General features: G+C 53.0%; 1 protein-coding gene across 3 annotated transcripts; it reads left to right on the top strand.

Moving 5' to 3' along the window:
* Window positions 1-2904: 2904 nt before the first annotated feature.
* Map1s (microtubule associated protein 1S) lies at window positions 2905-11609 on the top strand. 3 transcript variants are annotated; one of them, XM_075987112.1, is made up of 8 exons: window positions 2905-2963; window positions 2994-3090; window positions 5299-5403; window positions 6101-6183; window positions 6397-6537; window positions 6744-8853; window positions 10075-10298; window positions 10604-11609. In XM_075987112.1, exons 1-8 carry the CDS (start codon window positions 2955-2957, stop codon window positions 10757-10759), a joined length of 2925 nt encoding a protein of 974 aa, XP_075843227.1. In that variant the 5' UTR covers window positions 2905-2954; the 3' UTR covers window positions 10760-11609. The 3 variants fall into 3 exon arrangements, with proteins under 3 accessions (XP_075843227.1, XP_075843226.1, XP_075843225.1); XM_075987111.1 differs by having other exon boundaries at window positions 2935-3090; XM_075987110.1 differs by lacking the exons at window positions 2905-2963; window positions 2994-3090 and adding an exon at window positions 4387-4734.
* Window positions 11610-21567: the final 9958 nt, after the last annotated feature.

Raw genomic sequence — 21567 nt, 5'->3', positions numbered from 1 at the left:
TCTTCTCCCGAGGAGCCTAGCACCTCTACTCCTAAACTTGGGGACAGAGAAGCTCAAGGACACGAAGTTTTTGTTTTAATTTTTTATTTTTGTGACCACTAGCAATGGCCACACTGTGCAAATGGTAGAGAGTAGGGAAGAATAACGGATATATAACTCTGAGCACCAGCTCCATGCCTATGGACCCGCCACACGGCTGCTAGTGGGAGGGGCAGCTGGCTAGCACCCTGGGCGACTGAGGAGGCTGAGCTGCCATACAACTCAGCCAAGGGGACCAGTCTGGTCACCAGGAGTGGACTCTGCTGGCAGGGGCGGAAGTAGAATCTAAGGTGCTGGGGATGGAGCAGAGAGTTCTGGGGCCCCAGTCAAGGCCTTTAAACATAGCTCCATCCTATGCTATGGGTGTGGGTGCCTTTGCTCAAGACAAGTGCCCAGGAGGCATGCCTACACTCCAGCTCTGCCCCAGGCCAGCAGGCCTGCTGTCCCCAAACTTCCAGGCACAGATACCCTGCCAGTTACCAGGGAGGCCAGGAAGGACACGGTTTTGTTTTGGGGATTTTTTTTTTTTGCAAAGCTGTTGACCTCAGAGCCTTTCCCCATTTGACTCATGGTGCAGGTGTACTGTGCCCTCAGAGGCCAGACTGTAACAGCACTCACTTCAGGTGTGACCGTGCAGGGCTGTCTTGCCAAAGCCGGGAGCAGAGCCTGAGGCAGGAGAATTGACAGCTTGGGGCTGCTGTGGAGTACAGAGGGAGATGGGGAAAAAGAGAACAGAGGTGCTAAGGCAGCTGGGAGGGTACAGACTTCAGCTCCTGGGTTCAAATCCCGACGGGCTCATGGAGCAGGGAAAGACTGAATAAACAGAATGGGCTGTTGTTGGTCCATTCGCTTAGTGTCTCCTGCACGGGGACAGAACCAGACAGCAAGAAGCTACTGGGCTTCAGCAGGCCTCCAGCTCTGTTTTTCAGTGGGATTTTCTCTGTAGTCCAGGCTGACCATAAACTCACAGAAATCCTCCTGCCTCTGCCCCATGTGTGGGGATTAAAGGGGCCAACATGCTCATCTCTTTTTGGGAATGCACCCATGAAGGCCAGAAGGGGGCGTTAGATCCCTTGGGGCGGGAGTCCAGGCAGTTGGGAGCTGTAATGTGGATGGTTTTAAAGGATTAGCCTGGCTGGCCTGGGTCTCTCTGTACTCCTGATTGACTCTGAACTCCCTATGTAGCCCAGGCTGGCCATGGGCTTGCTCTGTAGCCCAACATGGCCTCAGACTCTCCTAATGAGTCAAACCTGGCTCTGCACTTGATCTCAGCCATCAAGCCCAGTTATGTTTCTGTTATAACAGGAAGTGACAGTCCCCAGGTTTCGCCACAGGCTGGCCAGCCACGGGGGGAGTGAGGATTCGGGAAGGATACTAATAAAGGATACCAAAAAGGCAGGGAAGTTGGTATCCAGGAGCCTCAGACTGTGGCAGGAGGCCATGGCTGTTGTTACACACTGACCAAGGAGGAAGTTTGCTTGGAACATCCCCGACAGGCCACAGTCAGCAGTGGGACAATCCTGCTGCCTGGCCTTTTTCGCATCAGCCCTCGTTTGCCTTTTCCTTAGGTTTTTGTTGTTGTTGTTCTGAAGCCCTGGCTGTCCTGGAACTCACTCTGTAGACCAGTCTGGCCTCGAACTCACAGAGATCCTCCTGCCTCTGCCTCCCAAGTGCTGGGATTAAAGGCACGAGTAGGTTTTCTTTTATTTTTCTTTTTGATGCAGGGTCTGATGTAGCCCAGGCTGGCCTCATATTTGCTAGGTAGCTGAGGCTGACTGTAAACTTCTGATCCCCCTGCCTCAGCCTTCTTGGGAATGCCCAAGCACCTTGTCTTAGTTGTTTACTCCAGAAACGGGGGCTCCCTTTGGGAGGGAGCCAGTGGGCCATTCCTGGGATGAATAGCCGTTCAAATATTTAACATGGAATGGCAATAAAAGATATAAGATTGGAGTGCCAATGTTCCCCAAGGTCTGGATGGGAGTCAAGTCTCCATCAGGCTATAACCCAAGTGAGCCCCAAGCTTTTGTATTGGCTGTCTGTACTGACTGTCTGCTGTCCCAGTGTGCAGGAAGCAGTGGAGGCAGGAGGATTACTAGCTTGAGGTCGGTTGAGAGACAAACTTACTTGGAGTCAGATGGGCGCTAACATTTACCAGGCCTGCTGATTTCACCCCTCCAAAATGTCTCTTCTTCTTCTTCTTCTTCTTCTTCTTCTTCTTCTTCTTCTTCTTCTTCTTCTTCTTCTTCTTCTTCTTCTTCTTCTTCTTCTTCTTCTTCTTCTCCTCCTCCTCTTCCTCCTCCTCCTCCTCCTCCTCCTCCTCCTCCTCCTCCTCCTCCTCCTCCTCCTCCTCCTCCTCCTCCTCTTCTTCTTCTTTTGGTTTTTTGAGACAGGGTTTCTCTGTGGTTTTGGAGCCTGTCCTGGAACTAGCTCTTGTAGACCAGGCTGGTCTCGAACTCACAGAGATCCGCCTGCCTCTGCCTCCCAAGTGCTGGGATTAAAGACGTGCGCCACCACCGCCCGGATGTCCTTTCTTCTAAAAAGATAGGAACAGTGCTCACCTAACCTAAAGACCTCCCATGACATGTGTCTCACTTGGTCCCGGCCCACCACACACACCTCGCAAACTCCTACACATCCCTCAAAGCCCTCTGTCGGAATGCTACCTTAGGAAGCCCGCAGCACCCACCGGGCCCAGGTAACAACGGTTCGAGTGAATGAATGACATTTTGGCAGGGATGTCGGCGCCTTCGCACTCGGCTGTCTCAGCGATCTAAGGTCTGCCGAGGCCTAGAGGGCGACCACAGGCTGGAGAGGAGGGGGCGCTTCCGGCCGGGGTCTCCGGCGCTTCCGGTACGCTCCTAGAAGGGGCGTGGCCAGCGGGGCCGGGGCGCTCAGAGCGTCGGGGCGGCGCGAAGATGGCGGCGGTGATGGCGGCGGTGATGGCGGCGCCCGAGGCTGTGGCGGCGCCAAGCTCGTTGCTGCTGCTGGTGGTGGGCGGCGAGTGCGGCTGCCCGGGGCTGCTGGCCCACATCCTGGAGGAGCTGGAACGAGGTGGGGCCGCGGGCACCGGGGCCGCGGCGGCGGGGCGGGGCGTCCGGGTGGGGCTGGGGGTTCCGGCGGGCCGGGGTCCGAGTGGGGCGCAGCGACCCCGGACGCAGCGTTCCGGGCGGCGGGGTCCTCGCGTGCCAGGCAGCCCCCTGGGCCCCTCGTGGCTGCGCGGGTCGCTGGGTCTGGGTGGGGGCGCGGCGGCCTGGGCCCCGTGTGGGGCAGGGCAGGTGGGGCGTCGGGTTCCGGGAGTACAGGGTCCCGGGGGCGGCCTGGGGCCTCGGTGGGCGCCGCATCCCCGGCTCTGGGGTTCCGGCGGGGTGCGGCCTTCCTCTTCTGACCCCGCCTGTCGCCGGGCTCACACGTTTCCCCGCGGTGCCCCGGGACCTGCTTTCCCGGCTGCTAATTGGTGCGTGGGTGGCGCCGCCGCCCCGGGGGAGCTTGGCACGAGGGGAACTGACTCAGGTGCACCTGTCACACTGGGACACGGGCGGGGCTGCATCGTCTGCAACGGGGCAGCGAGTGCGATGCGCGTGCCGGTCACCCATGCACTCCGGAGCTGAGGCCGGAGGAGCGCTGAAGCTCCAGCCAGCTTGGGCTACAAGACCGCTTTCTCGAAAACAAGTGCTGGGGTTCAGTAGAGTCGTTGCCTGGCATGCTCTATCCAGCTTCATCCTCAGCGTTCTTCTCTGGTCATCTCAGCGCTTCTGAAATGGAGGCAGGATAAGGGCTTTATCCTCAGCTAGAAGCATCATAGGGAATTTGCGCCATCCGGCGGTGGTGGTGGCACACGCCTTTAATTACTTGGGAGGCAGAGGCAGAGGCAGGCAGATCTCTGTGAATTCGAACCTGGTCTACACAGCAAGTTCCAGGACAGTCAGGGCCACACAGAGAAGCCCTGTCTCGAAAAACAAAATAAAGACCCCCCAAAACCAAAATCCCCAGAACATAGAATGCCCATCTGAATGTGTGATCTGGAGTGTCCCTAAGTGTGACAGCTCACCACAGGCCGGCCTGGCAAGGATAACAGCCAAGGTATTGGTCCTCAACCTGTGGGTCTCAACCCCTTTGAATGACCCTTTCTTAAGGGTCACATATCAGATGTTTACAATTCATAACAGCAGCAAAACTATAACTGTGAAGTAACGAGATAATTTTATGGTTGGGGTTCACCACAGCATGTATTGGAGGGTCGCAGCATTAGGAAGGTTGAGAACCACGGGCTTAGAGTAAGCCTGCTGTAGAGTCTGAAGGGAGGGGTCACAGTGATGGACCCTGCACATTGGGGAGGGTGGGAGAGCATAGGAGGGAACAGGCCAGGTGAGCCAGGGATGTGCAGCCCTTGGATTTAGGCAGGAGAATTGTTGTGAATTCCAGCTTGTGCTCGTGGGAGACTGCTGCCCCAAATGCAGCGCCTGAGTAGGCCAGGTGCTGGGAGTCTGAGACTCACATCAAATCTGGGCCTGGCTGTTGGGGAGTATACTTTCAGGTGTTGCTGCATTTGTTTAACTCCATGGAGCTGTGATTCTTTCCTGTCTAAAACACCTGAGGGTCTAATCAAGAGCTGCATGAGCAATAGCGAGACAGGAGTAAGAAGAGGCGGGACTCTCAGAGAGTATAGAAGGAGAACCAAGGAAGAGAAGGAGGAGGGTAAGATCACAGAAGTAAGAAAAGGAGAAAGCCCAGAGACAGAAGGTGGACGGGATAATTTAACAAAAGCAGGCTAGAAACAAGCCAAGCTATGGCTCTGTGTGTTTTATTTGGGAGCTGGGTGGCAGAACCCCTCAAAAGCCAAAAGACTAAAACATCACACTATATTTGGCAGTGTGCGCTTGTAATCCCAGCTGTGGAGGGGCGCAGGGCAGTGCTGGCACTCAGCCTGAAGACTCCATGAGGGCTCTCCTGAACACGCGATGCAGGGAGGATGGCGTCCTGTGCTGACCTCTGGCCTCCACATGCACGTGCGCACATGCATGCACACGCATGGTACACCTATGCGCATAGATGTTCACACAGGATCCTAGCAGGAGAGCAGGCATCAAGAGCAGGTGGCCCCTAGACCTCAGGCCTGCCCGAGTCCCTCGACTCTGCTGGCCCATGATCCGAGCTGTGGGAGCTGGGGCAGGTTGACGGGTGCTGCAGCTGAGCGCCATGTGTTGCTGTGGGAGCCAGGGCAGGTTGACAGGGGCAGCTGAGCGCCATGTGTTGCTGCAGGTGTCCGCTCCTGGGAGGATGTGGACCCCGCTGTCTGCAGTCTGGATGAGCAGCTCAAGGCCTTCGTGTCCCGGCACTCGGCCACCTTCTCCAGCATTGTCAAAGGTGACCTGTCCCACTCTGCCCCTCACGGGATGTCATGCTGCTGAGTAACTGCTGTGTGCTGGGTCTGGGTTGGAGCACCACCGAGGCCTGCGCAGTGCTACCCTAACCTGGAGATGCTGCCTCGGCTTCAGGACAGCAGGGTGCAGTGACTCTAGGGAGGGACCCTACAGGGCGCTCGCAGTCAATACAGAAGCAGGATGGGGTGCAGGGTAGACTTCCCAGGGGATCCCAGGGTGTCTGGAGCAGCCACTGGCCACTCTGTGTATTGCTTATAGTTATAGCTCAGCGCCTGGCCGGGGGGTTGAGTCACCACCCACAGCTTCCTGAGAGGACGGAAGCGTCCATCTGATTGTCCCTGTGAGTCACAGAGACTTCCTGATCCCTGGTGGGGTGGAGAAAGAGCTGGAGATGCCATACGTGTGCGACCCACTGTGTCCTCGGGAAGCCCCTCTGGGCAGGCAGCCTCGCGGGGGCAGGACAGAAGCTCCTCTGCCCACCTTGGCGGTGCTATGCAGCCTCCTGCTAGGGTGACCAGCCCAGCACCAATGCTGCTGCTCATCCCCGTTGTCCCTGCTTGATGCCCCAGGCACCCTTGGTTTCCATCTGCCCTCATCTGCACACAGCTGTATTGGGGCTTCAGGAGTTGGCATCAGGCCAGTCTGATGCTGAGTCAGGGCCTGGACCTGTCATCCCACAGGCCAGCGGAGCCTGCACCACCGTGGGGAGACCCTGGAGACTCTGGTGCTGCTGAACCCTTCAGACAAATCCCTGTGCGATGAGGTAGGAGGGCTCGGGACAGGAGAGCTGGAGTCTAGCTGGAGGTGTTGGGGAGCATGGTGGGGAGGAACCTTGCCTTAAAAAAAGGCTGCCTAAAGCAGTCTCTTGCCACGAGGAGCTGAGCCTGCCAGGCAGGCCACATCAGTTGGTGCGGGCAAGAGGCCGCTGGGCCCCAGCCTGGGCGCCACTCACGAGGCCCTTCATCCTCACCCATAGCTCCGGAACCTCCTGATGGATCCGGCCCCTCACAAACTGCTGGTGCTGGCAGGGCCCTGCCTGGAGGAGACCGGGGAGCTGCTGCTACAGACCGGGGGGTTCTCAGCCCAGCACTTCCTACAGGTGCTGGGGGACAAAGAGGTGAGCTGTTCTTCCCTTCTCCCCTCCACAAAGCTGCCCACCCACTGCATGGTGCACTGAGTGGGGGCGGGGGATGTTCTCACAATGGGGCTGTAGGCCAGGAGGGCAAGTCCCGTGAGCCTGCGGGGTGCCTAGTGGCAGGTTGGGGATTAGGGGGAGTGGTACACAGGTCCTTGGGTCCTGATGGCCCTGTGCTGGTTCCACAGGTTCAGGAGGCGCTAGCCTCAGCACCCACTGCCCCACCGGCCCTTACCGTGTCCTGTCCGACTTTTGGGGACTGGGCGCTGCTGGGTCCCGCACCCGGACTGCGGCTGCGACTGAACCCTCCCGCGCGGCTGCCTGCCTCCGAGGGCCTGCGAGCCTTTCTGGAATATGTGGCCGAGTCCCTAGAGCCGCCATCGCCCTTTGAGCTGCTGGAGCCCCCGGCCGCGGGTGGCTTCCTGCGCCTGGCCCGGCCCTGCTGCTACGTGTTCCCGGGCGGCCTGGGCGATGCTGCGTTTTTTGCAGTCAACGGCTTCACTGTGCTGGTGAATGGCGGCTCCAACCCTAAGTCGAGCTTCTGGAAGCTGGTGCGCCATCTGGACCGCGTGGACGCTGTGCTAGTGACCCATGCCGGTGCCGACAGCCTGCCTGGCCTCAATAGCCTGCTGCGCCGCAAGTTGGCAGAGCGTGAGGCAGCCGCGGGGCCACAGGGACAGCATGAGGAGAGATTGCGACGCCTGTTGTCGCCTGCCCTGGGTGTCGTGTTCCTGAATGCGCGCCAGGCAGCCTCTCGGTTGCATGGGGGTGAGGATGAGGCGGTCTGTGCTCGGGGCCTGCTGCGGAGCCTGGGTATTGCGCCCCTACCCCTGCAGCGTGGCCCGCAGCCCACGCGCCCCACCATCCTCTTCGAGAAGCTGGGTGTCGGCCGTCTTGAGCTTTTTGTGCTGCACCCGCCACCCGGGGACCCTGCGGCACCTGCCTGCGCTCTGCTGGTGTGGCAGCCTGCTGCGCCCAGTGACAAGGTGGTGCGTGTGCTATTCCCGGGCCACACACCGCCTGCACGCCTACTGGATGGGCTGCAGCGCCTGCAGCATCTGCCGTGCCTGCGCCGGCCAGTGGTCACTGCACGTGACTTGGATACACCGGCGAGGGCCGACAGCCAGGACAGCTTGGCCTCACGGGACAGCTCGCGCAAAGAGCCGGTCCGGAGTACCAGCACTGTCGCCAGCTCCACCAGCAGGAACACAGTGCGAAGGGAGTCTGCTCCACCCATGCGTGACCTGAAGAAGGACACAAAACCTGGGCCTGCACGGCCTGCAGTCCGCGACGTGCGCCGCTCTGGGCCTGGTGTCACCAACATGAAGCCCCGCGTGTCACAGAACGGGCCTCGTGCCCCGGTTCCAGTAGGGCCACCTACGGCTCATGTACCTGAGTGCCCCGGAGCAGCTGGGAGCAGTGTGGAGCCTGAGCAGCCACCTGCCCCATCCCGGACCCTGTCCCCAGCTCAGTCCCCACAACCTACCGCACCTGGCAGTAGCCCTGAACACCTGTCACTCAGCCCGCTACGCCCTGAGCCCGCTCCAGATGCATCGCCCTCAGCCACTACACCCACGGCCACAACACCCACGTTGACCACGCCCTCGTTGCCAGCGGAGTTGGGCTCACCGCACTCCACTGAGGTAGACGAGTCACTGTCTGTGTCATTCGAGCAGGTGCTACCAGCAGGCGACTCGGGGCTTAGCCTTCCCCTGCGCCTCGCGCGCCGCTCCACATCACCGCACGACGTGGACCTGTGCCTCGTTTCACCTTGTGAGTTTGCACACCGCAAACCGCCCCCTCCCACATCTCCAGGCAGCTCAGACAGCAGCGCCCATTCACAGGAGCGGCCACCCGAGACACCGCCCACGTCGGTGAGTGAGTCACTGCCCACATTGTCTGACTCTGACCCTGTGCCTGTTGCGGACTCCGACGATGACATAGGCGGTGAGAGTGCAGCCAGGGACCCGCTTCCCACTCCCCGTGTGCCACCACCGCTGCCCGATGCACCCGGCATCTGTATGGTGGACCCTGAGGCGCTGCCGTCCAGCTCCAGGCAGCCCCCCAACCCTGCCAATACCAGTCGCAGCCGCAAGGCCCCTGCAAGGCCCAGCTCCGCCTCTGCCGCCCCCAGAGCTGCACCCTTAGCTGCCAAGACCAAGGGCCCTACGGGGGACCGGGCCCGGCCACTGAGTGCCCGCAGTGAGCCCGCAGACAAGCCAGGCCGTGTGCCCCTCACCAGGAAGCCCTCGGTCCCCAAGACCACTCCCAAAGCCCCTGGCGCGAGGATCTCCTCAGGTGAGTCCTCATTCCCGCCTTTGTGCTGTGGCTCCTGTTCTGGGCCTGTCCGCCTCCTGCCACTTCCTCTTAGATTACCCAGAGACGTCTTCCTGGGTGTGTTGCTCCCTAGGAAGTTCAGCCTGGCCCTGGGCAGCACTGAGTTTTCTGCTTGTCAGTATTTTGTCTAGTTTATGTTTTGAGATGGCCTCATGCTGGAACCTTCTGCCTACAGAGGCTGAGAGGCCCAGGGTGTCGGGCAGGGCATGCTTAGCTTTTTTTTTTGGTGTTTTGAGAGGTTTTTGTTGGGTGTGGTGGCCCAACCTTTAATCTCAGCACTCTGGGTGGCAGAAACAGGCGGATCCTTGTGAGTTTGAGGCCAGCCTGGGCTATGTAGTGAGAAAGACTCTGTCTCAGGGACAAACTGAGTGTTTTGAGCTGTAGCCCAGGCTGCCGTAGAACTGGAAACCATCCCCCTGCCTGGGTCTTGTGAGTGCTGATTTGATTAAAAGTAGGTGGCCCTGAGGGTGCTCTTGTGCCTGTCCCCAGCTGACGGTGGCTGCTTTGGCACAGGTTACAGATGGGTCCTGAGGCCGGAGGCCGCACTGACAGGAAAGAAATTAAGTGACTAGGGGTACTTGATAGCTCTGTCTACCCATCAATCCCGCCTTGTGGCCCCACTGCAGACAGGCCCACGCCCCAGGAAAGTGCATAGCTAACCGTGGCAGAGCCAGGCGGGGTGGTGTTCATAGGTTCTCAGGGCCAGGCTCCAAAGGGCCCCGCAGTCCCTCTGCAGATCTCCCCTCCATGCTGGATCCCCAGGGTCCCGCAGGTCAGTTCCCTAAGTCACAGCTCTCACTGGCTGTGCCAGTTCCAAGCAGGGCTTGATTTTGTCTTAGACTTGCCATCACCTCGCTCCCTGCGACCCTGGAGCTGCGGGTGTTTGTTCTGGGACTCTTGGGCCTGTTCTGATGCCCAGGGGGTGGGTGCGGGGCTTTGCGGCTCAAGCACTTGCCATGTGACCAGTTTTGTGAACACTCTTAGTTCTCACATTCAAATCTCAGGCTGTGGGCTGAGCTTGCTCCCTGAGCACCCATCTCTGTATGGCCCAGGAGGTGTGGCTGACACTGGCTGGCCCCTGTGAATACAGGGTGTCTGTCCCCTGCTGGGAGGTGATAGCCATCTACCACAGGGTTGCCCTTCAGCCATGTGATTCCACCACCAACCTGTATATCCCCACAGGGCCCAGTAGCCGCTCTGTGCCACCCACTGCTGGCTCCCCTGTCTACTTGGACCTGGCCTACCTGCCCGGGGGTGGCGCGGGTCACCTGAACCAGGACTTCTTCCTGCGGGTGCGTGCACTCTGCTATGTCATCAGTGGGCAGGGCCAGCGCCAGGAGGAGGGGCTGCGTGCTGTGTTGGACGCACTGCTGGCTGGCAAGCAGCAGTGGGACCTTGACCTGCAGGTGAGTAGACCCCAGGACTCAGGTCTTTCTTCTGAGAGGTGGTCTCTGCTCAGCCTCAGGACCCCAGTGCAGAGGGGTGGGTGCTTCCCAAGTCTGTGGGGCCAGGACACCAAAGCGAGGGACTCTGGTTGAGAGGCACACCACATGCTGAGCAGACGGCCAGGCACCCCGTGTGTGCAGTGTCAGATGTGGGCAGAGCTGCATCAGCGCAGAGGAGCCCACAGCAGGGGAGGTGGCATCGTCAGCCTGACTGCAGCAGTGCCCGTCACAGTGGGTGTGACCTGTGTGCCTGCTCCACCCCACAGGTCACCCTGATCCCCACCTTCGACTCCGCGGTGATGCACAGGTGGTATGAGGAGACGCACGAGCAGCACCAGGCGCTGGGCATCAGGGTGCTGGGCAGTGGCAGCATGGTGTCCATGCAGGATGAGGCCTTCCCGGCCTGCAAGGTGGAGTTCTAGCCCTGGCCGCAGTGCACCCTGGGGCAGTGCACCCTGGGACCCAGGTTGTGGCTCTGTACTCCGCGCTGAGCCCCGACACCGCATACGAGTGAGCCACTGTGTGACACGCCAGCGTCCATCCTAGCACAGACGGGGCAGTGCTGCTCTTACCAGCTGTGGAGCTGGCCACGGGGCAGGCACAGCTACCCACGCTCTCCTTCCTAGCACTCAGGTTGCAGAGGCAGGAGGATCATGTGGGTTCCAGGCCATCCTGGTCTCACACAAGATAAAGCAGATGGGGAAGATTTTGGTCTTGACATCTTAGTTAGGGTTTCTTGTGCTTTGTAAACACCTCAGCCATAAACACCTTGAGGGGTTTGCTGGAGGCAGGAAGGAGCCTGGAGGCCACGGAGGGTGCTGCTTACTGGCTTCTCCCACGCTTGTCAGCTGTTCTCTTATGCACCCAGGCCAGTCTGGGGGCGCAGATTGTAGTTTATGTTCTCTCGCCACCACACTTGGAGAGAATCTAACAAGGAAAACAGACTGGGGTGTGCTCGGTAGTCCTCTGTCAGCTCAACACAAGCTGGAGTCACCTGAGAGGAGGGAGCCCCAGCTGAGAAGATGCCTCTGCTAGATCAGGCTATGGGCTGCCTGGGGGCATTTTCCTAATTAGTGATTGATGGGGACAGCCAAGTCCATTAAGGATGGGACCACACCTGGACAGGTGGTCCTGGGTTCCATAAGAAAGCAGACGGAGCAAGCCGCCAGGAAGCAGCACCCTCCATGGCCTCTGCATCAGCTCCTGCCTCCAGGTTTCTGTCCTCTGTGAGTTCCTGTGATAATGAACACCAAATAAACCCTTCCCCCCGTGCTTATGGTCATGGCATTTCTTTCTTTTTTTAATTGATATTTATTGAGCTCTACATTTTTCTCGGCTCCCCTCCCTGCCTCCCCCCCTCCCCTTCAACCCTTCCCCAAGGTCTCCATGCTTCCAATTTACTCAGGAGATCTTGTCTTTTTCTACTTCCCATGTAGATTAGATCTATGTAAGTCTCTCTTAGTGTCCTCATTGTTGTCTAGGTTCTCTGGGATTGTGGTTTGTAAGATGGCTTTCTTTGCTTTATGTTTAAAAACCACCTATGAGTGAGTATATGTGATAATTGTGTTTCTGTGTCTGGGTTACCTCACTCAAAATAATGTTTTCTGGCTCCATCCATTTTCCTGCAAAATTCAAGCTGCCGTTATTTTTTCCTGCTGTGTAGTACTCCACTGTGTAAATGTACCACATTTTCCTTATCCATTCTTCGATCAAGGGACATTTAGGTTCTTTCCAGGTTCTGGCTATGACAAACAAAGCTGCTATGAATATAGTTGAGCACATGTTTTTATGGCACGATTGAGCATCCTTTGAATATATACCCAAAAGTGGTATTACTGGGTCTTGAGGAAGGGTGTCTCCTAATTTTCTGAGAAATTGCGACACTGACATCCAAAGGGGTTGTACCAGCTTGCATTCCCACCAGCAATGCAGGAGTGTTCCCTTTACCCCACAACCTCTTCAGCATAAGTTGTCATCAGTGTTTCTGATCTTGGCCATTCTTACAGGTGTAAGATGGAATCTCAGAGTTGTTTTGATTTGCATTTCTCTGATGACTAAGGATGTTGAACATTTCCTTAAGTGTTTTTCAGCCATTTTAGATTCCTTTGTTGAGAGTTCTCTGTTTAGGTCTTTACTCCATTTTTTTTTAATTAGATTCTTTGAACTTTTAATGACCAATTTCTTGAGTTCTTTGTATGTTTTGGAGATCAGACCTCTGTCTGACGTGGGGTTAGTAAAGATCTTTTCCCATTCTGTAGGCTGTCGTTTTGTCTTGTTGACCGTGTCCTTTGCTTTATAGAAGCTTTTCAGTTTCAGGAGGTCCCATTTATTAATTGTTTCTCTCAGTGTCTGTGCTGCTGGGGTTCTGTTTAGGAAGTGGTCTCCTGTGCCAATGCGTTCAAGTGTACTTCCCACTTTCTCTTCTATAAGGTTCAGTGTGACTGGCTTTATGTTGAGGTCTTTGATCCATTTGGACTTGAGTTTTGTTTGTGGTGATAGACATGGGTCTATTTCCATTCTTCTACATGTTGATATCCAGTTATGCCAGCACCACTTGTTAAATATTCTTTCTTTTTTCCATTTGGTATTTTTTTGCTTCTTTGTCAAAAATCAGGTGTTCAGGGGGCTGGAGAGATGGCTCAGCGGTTAAGAGCATTGCCTGCTCTTCCAAAGGTCCTGAGTTCAATTCCCAGCAACCACATGATGGCTCACAACCATCTGTAATGAGGTCTGGTGCCCTCTTCTGGCCTACAGGCATACACACAGACAGAATATTGTATTGTATACATAATAAATAAATAAATATTTTAAAAAAATCAGGTGTTCATAGATGTGTGGATTAATATCCGGATCTTCAATTTGGTTCCATTGGCCTCCTGTCTGTTTTTATGCCAATACCAGGCTGTTTTCAGTACTGTAGCTCTGTAGTAGAGTTTGAAGTCAGGAATTGTGCTGCCTCTAGAAGTTCTTTTATTGTACAGGATTGTTTTGGCTATCCTGGGTTTTTGATTTTCCATATGAAGTTGAGTACCATTCTCTTGAGGTCTGTGAAGAATTTTGCTGGGATTTTGATGGACATTGCATTGAATCTGTAGATTGCTTTTGGTAAGATTTCTATTTTTACTATGTTAATTCTATATACCCAAGAGAATGGGGGATTTTTCTGCTTTCTGGTGTCTTCTTCAAAGATTTAAAGTTCTTGTTATACAAGTCTTCCACATGATTGGTTAGAGTTACTCCGAGATATTTTTATGCTATTTGTGGCTATTGTGAAGGGTGTTGATTCTCTGATTTCTTTCCCAGCCCTTTTATCATCTGTGTACAGGAGGGCTACTTTCTTTCTTTCTTTCTTTCTTTTTTTCTTTCTTTCTTTTTTATTAATCTTGTATCCTGCTACATTGTTGAAAGTGTTTATGACTTGTAGAAGTTCCTTGGTAGAATTTTTGGGATCACTTATGTAAACTATCACATCATCAGCAAACAGTGAGAGTCTGACTTCTTCTTTTCTGATTTGTATCGCCTTGATCTCCTTTTGGTGTCTTATTGCTCTAGCTAGAACTCAAGAACTATATTGAATAGATATGGAGAGAGTGGACAACCTTGCCTTGTTCCTGATTTCAGTGGAATCGCTGGGAGTTTCTCTCCATTTAGTTTGATGTTGGCTGTTGGCTTGCTGTATATTGCCTTAATTATGTTTAGGTCTGTTCGTTGTATCCCTGCTCTCTCCAAGACCTTTATCATGAAGGGATGTTGTATTTTGTCAAAAGCTTTTTCGGCTTATAATGAGATGATCGTGTGGTTTTTATTTTTCAGCTTGTTTATATGGTGGATTACGTTGACAGATTTTCATATGTTGAACCATCCCTGCATCTCTGGGATGAAGCTGACTTGATCATGGTGGATTATGGTTCTGATGTGTTCTTGGGTTTGATTTGCCAGTGTTTTATTTAGTATTTTTGCATCAATGTTCATGAGTGAGATCGGTCTATAATTCTCTTTCTTAGTAATGTCTTTCTGTGGTTTGGGTATCAGGGTAATTGTAGCTTCATAAAAAGAGTTTGGCAATGTTTCTTCTGTTTCTATTGTTTGGAATAATTTGAGGAATATTGGTATTAGTTCTTCTTTGAAAATTTTATAGAATTCTGAGCTGAACCTTTCTAGTCCTGGGCTTTTTTTGTTGGGAGACTTTTGATGACTGTTTCTATATCTTCAGCAGTTACAGGTCTGTTTGGTTTGCTTATCTGGTCTTGTTTTAATTTTGGTAAATGCTATTTATCCAGAAAGTTTTTCATTTCCTTTAAGTTTTCCAATTTTGTGTAGTACAGGTTTTTGAAATATGACCTGGTGATTCTCTGTATTTCCTCCGTGTCTTTTTTTTGTACCCCTTTTCAATTCTGATTTTTTTAATGTTGATATTCTCTCGCTGTCTTTTGGTTAGTTTAGATAAAGGTTTTTCTATTTTGTTGATTTTTTTCTGGAAGAATCAACTCCTTGTCTCATTGATTCTTTGTATTGTTTACTTTGTTTCTGATTTGATTTCAACTCTCAATTTGATTATTTCCTGCCATCTTGTCCTCCTGGGTGAGTTTGCTTCTTTTTTTTGTTCTAGTTTTCAGGTGTTCTGTTACTCCATTAGTGTGGGATTTTTCCAGCTTCTTTATGTAGGCATGTAGTGCTATGAACTTTCCTCTTAACACTGCTTTCATTGTGTCCCATAAATTTGTGTATGTTGTGTAGTCATTTTCATTGAATTTTAGGAAATCTTTAATTTCTCCCTTTATTTCTTCCTTGACCCATTGATGATTCAGGTGAGTATTGTTTAATTTCCATGTGTTTGTGGGTTTTCTGGAATTCGTATTGCTGTTGACTTGTAGTTTTAAAGCATGGTGATCTGATAAGGTACATTGGGTTATTCCAATTCATTTGTATTTGTTGAGGTTTGTTTTGTTACCGAGTATGTGGTCAATTTTTGAGAAGGTTCCATGAGGTGCTGAGAAGAAGGTATATTCTTTTATGTTTGGATGGAATATTCTATAGATGTCTGTTAAGTCCACTTGAGTTATGACATCTGTTAGTTCTCTTATTTCTCTGTTCATTTTTTGTGTGATTGACCTGTCCAATGGTAGGAGAACAGTATCAAAGTCTCCTACTATTAGTGTGTGGGGTTTAATGTACGATTTAAGCTTTAAAAGTGCCCTTGTGTTTGGGGCATAGATGTTCAGTATTGAAATTTCCTCTTGATGGATTTTTCCTGTGACTAATATGAAATGTCCTTCTTTGTCTCTTTGATTGATTTTAGTTTGAAGTCTATTTTGTTAGATATTAGGATAGCTACAGCCGCTGTTTTTTTGGGTTTTTTTTTTTTTTTTTTTTGGTTTTATGAGACAGGGTTTCTCTGTGGTTTTGGAGCCTGTCCTGGAACTAGCTCTTGTAGACCAGGCTGGTCTCGAACTCACAGAGATCCACCTGCCTCTGCCTCCCGAGTGCTGGGATTAAAGGCGTGCGCCACCACCGCCCGGCTCCATACCCGCTGTTTTTTAGGTCTATTTGATTGGAATATTTTTTCCCAACCCTTTACTCTGAGACGATGTCTGTGTTTGAGGTTGAGGTGTGTTTCTTCTGTGCAGAAGAAGGATGGATTCTGTTATTCGTATCCAATCTGTTAGCCTATGCCTTTTTATAGGTGAGTTGAGTCCATTTATATTAAGGAATATTCATGACTAGTGATTGCTATCTCCTGTTAATTTAGTTTTTGTTGTTGGTGATGTTAATTTATTTGCTTTTCCCTTCTTTGGGATTCGCTGCTTTGAGATCATCAATTGTCTGTGTTTTGTTGGTGTAGCCACCTTCCTTGGGTTGGAGGTTTCCTTCTAGTATTTTGTGTAGGGCTGGGTTTTTGGCTAGGTATAGATTAAATCTGGTTTTGTCATGGAATATTTTGTTTTGTCCTTCTATGGTAATTGAAAGTTTTGCTGGGTATAGTAGTCTGGACTGGCATCCGTGGTCTCTTATTGTCTGCATAATGCTTGACCATGACCTTCTGGCTTTTATTGTTTTTAATGAGAAGTCAGCTGTAATTCTGATAGGTCTACTTTTATATGTTACTTGGCCTTTTTCCTTTGCAGCTCTTAATATTCTTTCTTTACTCTGTATGTTTACTGTTTTGATTATTATGTGGCGAGGGGACTTTTTTTTTTTTAATCCAGTCTGTTTGGTGTTCTGTAAGCTTCTTATAGGCATATCTTTCTTTAGGTCGGGAACATTTTCTTATATGATTTTGTTAAATATATTTTTTGTGCTTTTGAGTTAAACCTCTTCTCCTATCCCTATTATTCTTAGGTTTGTCCTTGTCATGGTGTCCCACATTTCCTGGATATTTTGGGGTAAGTTTTTGTTAGATTTAATGTGTTTTTTTTTTTTTTTTAGTAATGAGTCTATTAGCTCTATTTTATCTTCAGCGCTTGGGATTTTTTCTTCCATGTCTTGTATTCTGCTGTTCATGCTTACGTTTGTGGTTCCTGATCTTTTTCTCATGATTTCTGTTTCTATAATTCCCTCGGCTTGTGTTTTCTTTATTGTCTCTATTTCAGTATTTAAGTCTAGAATAGTTTTTTTCATATATTTGATTGCTTTTCTTGGTTTTCTTTAAGTGATTTGCTGATGTCTTCCAATTTTTTTGTTTGTCTTTTCCTCCACTTCTTTGAGGGAATTTCTCATTTCCTCTTTCAGATTTTCAAACATTCTCTTGAAGTTATTATTTAGGTTATTTTCTTCTGCTCCATCTATATTTGGTTGTTCAGGTCTTGCTGTTGTAGGGTCTTTAGGTTTTACTGGTGTTGTGTTGCTCTTTGTGGTGTAGCGTGTGATCTTACCTTTTCTACTCATCTTTTCCTCTAATAGGTGTGGTTGGGGCTGTCTGTGACTCTGGTGATTAATCTTCTAGGTGCCAGTGAATCCAAGGCTCAGATGGTTGTTCCTTGTGGTACTGTCAGTGCCACGGTTCTAGCTATTCCCTTGGTAACTCCGTGTTCCTGAGGTTGCTTAGCCCTCCTAGGCTTTGCTCCACTCCCTTGGAATTTGCTGTCTCAGGCCTGCTCTAGCCTAGGTTGTCAGCTAAGACCTGTTTCTGTCAATGTTCCTGGTCTGGATCCCTTCCTGCAGTGGTCCCTGGCTTGGGTTTGGTCCTACAAAGGTTTCTGGCTCCAGTCTACTGCCTCGGAGTTCCCAGGCTCGGGTGCACTCAGACCTGCAGAGGACCTGGCTCAGTCTGACTCCCTCAGACGTCCCAGACTCATGCTCAGACCCGCAGAGGTTTCTGGTTCCTACCTATTCTCTTTGACGTCCCAGACCAACACCCAGACCCACAGAGGTCCTGGTTCAGGCCTACTCCCTCGGAGGTCCCAGATTCATGCCCAAACCTTCAAAGGACCCGGCTCAGGCCTAGTTCCTTGGCAATCCCATACTCACGTCCAGACCCGTAAGGGTCCTAGCTTAGGTCTACTCCATTGAAGGTCCCAGCTTCATGTTGAGACCCTCAGCGGTCTCTGGCTCTGCCTCACCCACTCAGTGGTTGCTCCCCTGTACCTGTTCCTGTGGAGTTCGCTGTCTGGGGTCTGCTCTGGCCCAGGTCGTTGGCTCAGTCTGGTCCATAAATGTCCCTGGTCTGGATTCCTCTCCCGCTCCTGTGAGCGCCGTCTCAGGCCCACTCCAGCCTAGGGTGATGATGTTTCACTGCAGCAGTAGAACCCTGACTAACACTGGAGTGGGACACCTGGTGCCTGGCTTTGTACCAAGTGCTGCTGCCCATGTCACAGGCAGTGAGATGGGCACCAACTCTCTAGAGCCTTGGTTCTGGCCTCACATCTCTAGACCAGGCCTGTTTGAAGCAGCCGTGGGCAAGACTATGTCATGACAGGCAGCTTGGGATGTGTGCTCGGCAGGTGACAATCAGGAATCCAAGACAAGGCTCTGCAGGCCTCCACAGGTGCACTCAGCAGGGGGTTCACATCCCGGACCAACTGCTCCAGCTGACACGTCCCTAGTCCTTCCAAAGCAGACAACTGGCCTGCCTCCCACAGCCTTCCCGATGACAGGAACCACCTCAGTCATACAGGACTCACTTTTTATTATTTTGTGAGTGCAAGGGTTGAATTCAGATTTTCTGGCTGCGAGCACCTTTGCCCGGCTGTGACCTAGCCGCAGTTCTGCACTTAGCACGCTTGCTTTAGCGTCCTGGTGCTGCTGGGACACCATACGCCACCGCTCTGCTTCTCCTAGTCTCGGGTCTTTAGAATTTAGTCTTTAGGTTTTTTCTAATTTTATGTGTATTAGTGTTTGTCTGTCTGTCTGGACACCACACACCACAGTGCCCACAAGGCTGGAACTGGAGTCCTGGAAGGGTAGTGGAGATCCGGTCCTCTCCCAGAGCAGCCAGTGCTCTTAGCCTCGGACCTGATTTGTCAGCCCTGGGTTGTTTGTTTGTTTTTTCGTACTGTAGTGGCTTTGGGGGCTCATTCCCTGTAGGTAGTCACTTCAATCAGCACGAAGTTTGTGGGACCGGACGTCTCAGCTGTGATGGAGCACAAACAGCCTTCTGGGGACTGGGCTGCTGCAGCCTGTGTGTCAGCAGCAGGGGATCAAAGGTCTGGCCTGTGGTCATGGAGTCCAGGGCCCACATGGTCGCACAAGCAGCAGAGCTCAGGAGAGGCTACAGCTGTGGCGCACCATGACCTTGAGTTCACCTTGCAGCAACTGAGCCACCCATTGCCAGCAGAATCCACAGGGCAGGAATCCTGGGCCCCAAGAAGAGCCGTCAGCGCCATCCCAGTGTTCACCATGAATGTACCCCTCATCCCCGAGAGTCTAAGGCCTAGACCTCACCAGTCCAGCCTTCAGCACTTGCTCAGGACAGCTGACACTATGTAAACCCTCACCTCCTGATCCGTCTGCCTCCACCCCCCAGCTGCTGGGGTGCCAGGCTTGTTCCTGTGGTCCACAGCCTTCCAGTGCTGCTCTGAACACTGTCAGCTGAGTTCAGCCCCCTAGTCCAGACAACTGCAGGGAAGGAGGTTTGTTCAGGCTTCCAGTGTTCAGGCATGGCAGAGCCACTCAGTTCATGGCTACCCAGAAAGGAGTGTACAGGAAGGAACAGATAACACACAAAGGTTGTGTTTCCACAACCACCAACCTCCAACTGGGCTTCCAAAGAGCCTCCCAAAGTAAAGAAAGCCACAGCTGGGACCCAGGCATGGGAAACAGCTGCCGCCTAGACGGTGCTTGGTGACCTCACTAGAGACAAGGAGCAGCCGCTTATAACCCAGCGGCTGTGCACTTGAGGACACCTCCAATACTGAAGTCCACCAGGGCAGATGGGGAATGCAGCTTTTTCTTTTTATACTTTTAGGATTTCTCTGTGTAGACCAGGCTGGCCTTGAACTCACAGAGATCCACTTGCCTCTGCCTCCCGAGTGCTGGGATTGAAGACATGTCCCACCGGGCCTACTTTGTGTGCACTTTCAGCAGGAGGCAGGTGGATCGCTGCTGTTCAGGACAACCAGGTTCGCATAGAAAGCACCAGTCTCAAAATAAAAAATTTTTTTTGTTACTTTGTGTGCTCATGTGCCTGATGCTGAGCCCTGGGCCTGGGGGCTATGCGCCCACTCCCCTACTGCAACTGAGCCCTGGGCCTGGGGGCTATGCGCCCACTCCCCCTGACTGAACTCTGCTGCTGTGGAGACTGGCTGTGCTGTCTGCATTGTCCTCAAACTGATCATCCTCCTGCCTTAGCCCCCCAAGAAGCTGGGTATCTATTTTCTCTTAGGCTGTGTGGTCACTGTCCAGCACCCTGCAGTGGTTGCCGCTCCAGTAACTGACCAGGTCTTCTGAAGAGATGGGGTTTCACCCGGCCAGACCGTGGGCGCACAGAAGACATGGCCGCGCAGTGATAGACATGAGACCATATCCCCCTTTGTCAAACCCAGGCCAAGGCTTGGCTTGCTAGGGCTGGTGGGCTGGGTAGCCGTCTCCTCCTTAGGTCTTCCTCCCAGCAGGCCTTACCTTATCCTCCCTCTCCTTTGGATCACTCCTTCCCCTCCGTTTGTACCTCCCTCCACGGCTGTCTGATTGCGCACTGGAAACACCACGCGGGGCCCCAACCTGAACCCCGAGTGGACGCCAGGGGGCGCGAGGCCAGGCTGACAGCTCAGGGCGCCAGGGAATGGAGGCTGTGGCCGGGGAGGGGAGGGGAAGGGAGGAAAGGAAGGAAAGAGACAGAGTAGAGGCTTGGCCATGGGTGGCAAAGTGCCTTCACTGTGCCCCAGGAAGATGAGGCGGGAGGATATCGACATTAAGGCCAGCCTGGGCTACCTGGTGAGATTGTCTGAAATGGGGAGGGAGGGATCAAGAGCAGCATTTGTGGAGCGAGCGAAATGGCTCCACGGGAAAAGCGTTTCACTCACAAGCCTGAGAACCTGAGTTCGATTCCCAGAACCCTGATAAAAAGATGCTCTTGAAGGCACATCTCTGTAATCCCAACACGGGGTGCGGAGGCAGGAGAATGCCCAGGTTTGCTGGTCCCCAGGTTGAGCAAGAGATCCTGTGTGCTCGCGCGGGGGCTGGGGAGGTTTTGGGGTCTCGTTTCGTTGTGTCAGGGTGTGCCTTCCCTGCCTTGCGCGTTCCTGAGGCTGCAGCATCGCCTCCCTGGGTCTTAGCCGCCGCCCCCTAGCCTCACCTCCCGCCTCTCCCTTGCCCCTGCCCAGGTCTGCCAGGAGGGGCGGGTGTGTGAATGCGGTCACACTTCGCTTGACGGTTGTGTGAAGCGCTGGATTCCCCGGGCTTCCCGGCCTGACGCTAAGGGCGGAGCCCACACCAGGCACCTTCCCGCGGTCTAGTGCTGGGCGGGAGAAAAGCCTCCCCAGGTGGCTTTGGAGCGGGAAGAGTTAACAGCAAGGAAATGACCAATCAAAGGGGAGCTGGCGGTGGGGGGCGTGGCTCATTGTAGAACAGCTGCTGTGTGTGCGCAAACCCCCTCAATCCCACCTTATTCCCAAAAGCAGAATGAAAGGAAAGCCGTGGGTGCTGGGCGTACCCTGCAAGAGCAACCTCCCTGAGGAGGATGGGACGTGTGGAGATGCATAAGGGCCTGGCGTTTGGGGCTCAGACCAGGGTCACCCAGGTCATACTTTGTTAACCCTTGAAATGGGAGAGCAAAACTGCAGAGGCCAGGAAAGGG

Source organism: Microtus pennsylvanicus, chromosome 9 (genome assembly GCF_037038515.1).
Source record: "Microtus pennsylvanicus isolate mMicPen1 chromosome 9, mMicPen1.hap1, whole genome shotgun sequence".
In the NCBI taxonomy this organism is placed as follows: Eukaryota; Metazoa; Chordata; class Mammalia; order Rodentia; family Cricetidae; genus Microtus; species Microtus pennsylvanicus.
The sequence above is the reverse complement of the archived record's forward strand: the minus strand, read 5'-3'. Positions and strand labels throughout refer to the sequence as shown.

What these genes read in the sequence shown, in the direction of transcription:
- Map1s (XM_075987110.1), top strand. Translation starts at nt 4,491, where the DNA reads ATGCAGCGCCTGAGTAGGCCAGGTGCTGGGAGTCTGAGACTCACATCA. An exon ending in CAAGGAAGAGAAGGAGGAGG is followed by an intron (nt 4,735 to 5,298) that starts GTAAGATCACAG and finishes GTGTTGCTGCAG; the next exon opens with GTGTCCGCTCCTGGGAGGAT. An exon ending in ACAAATCCCTGTGCGATGAG is followed by an intron (nt 6,184 to 6,396) that starts GTAGGAGGGCTC and finishes CCTCACCCATAG; the next exon opens with CTCCGGAACCTCCTGATGGA.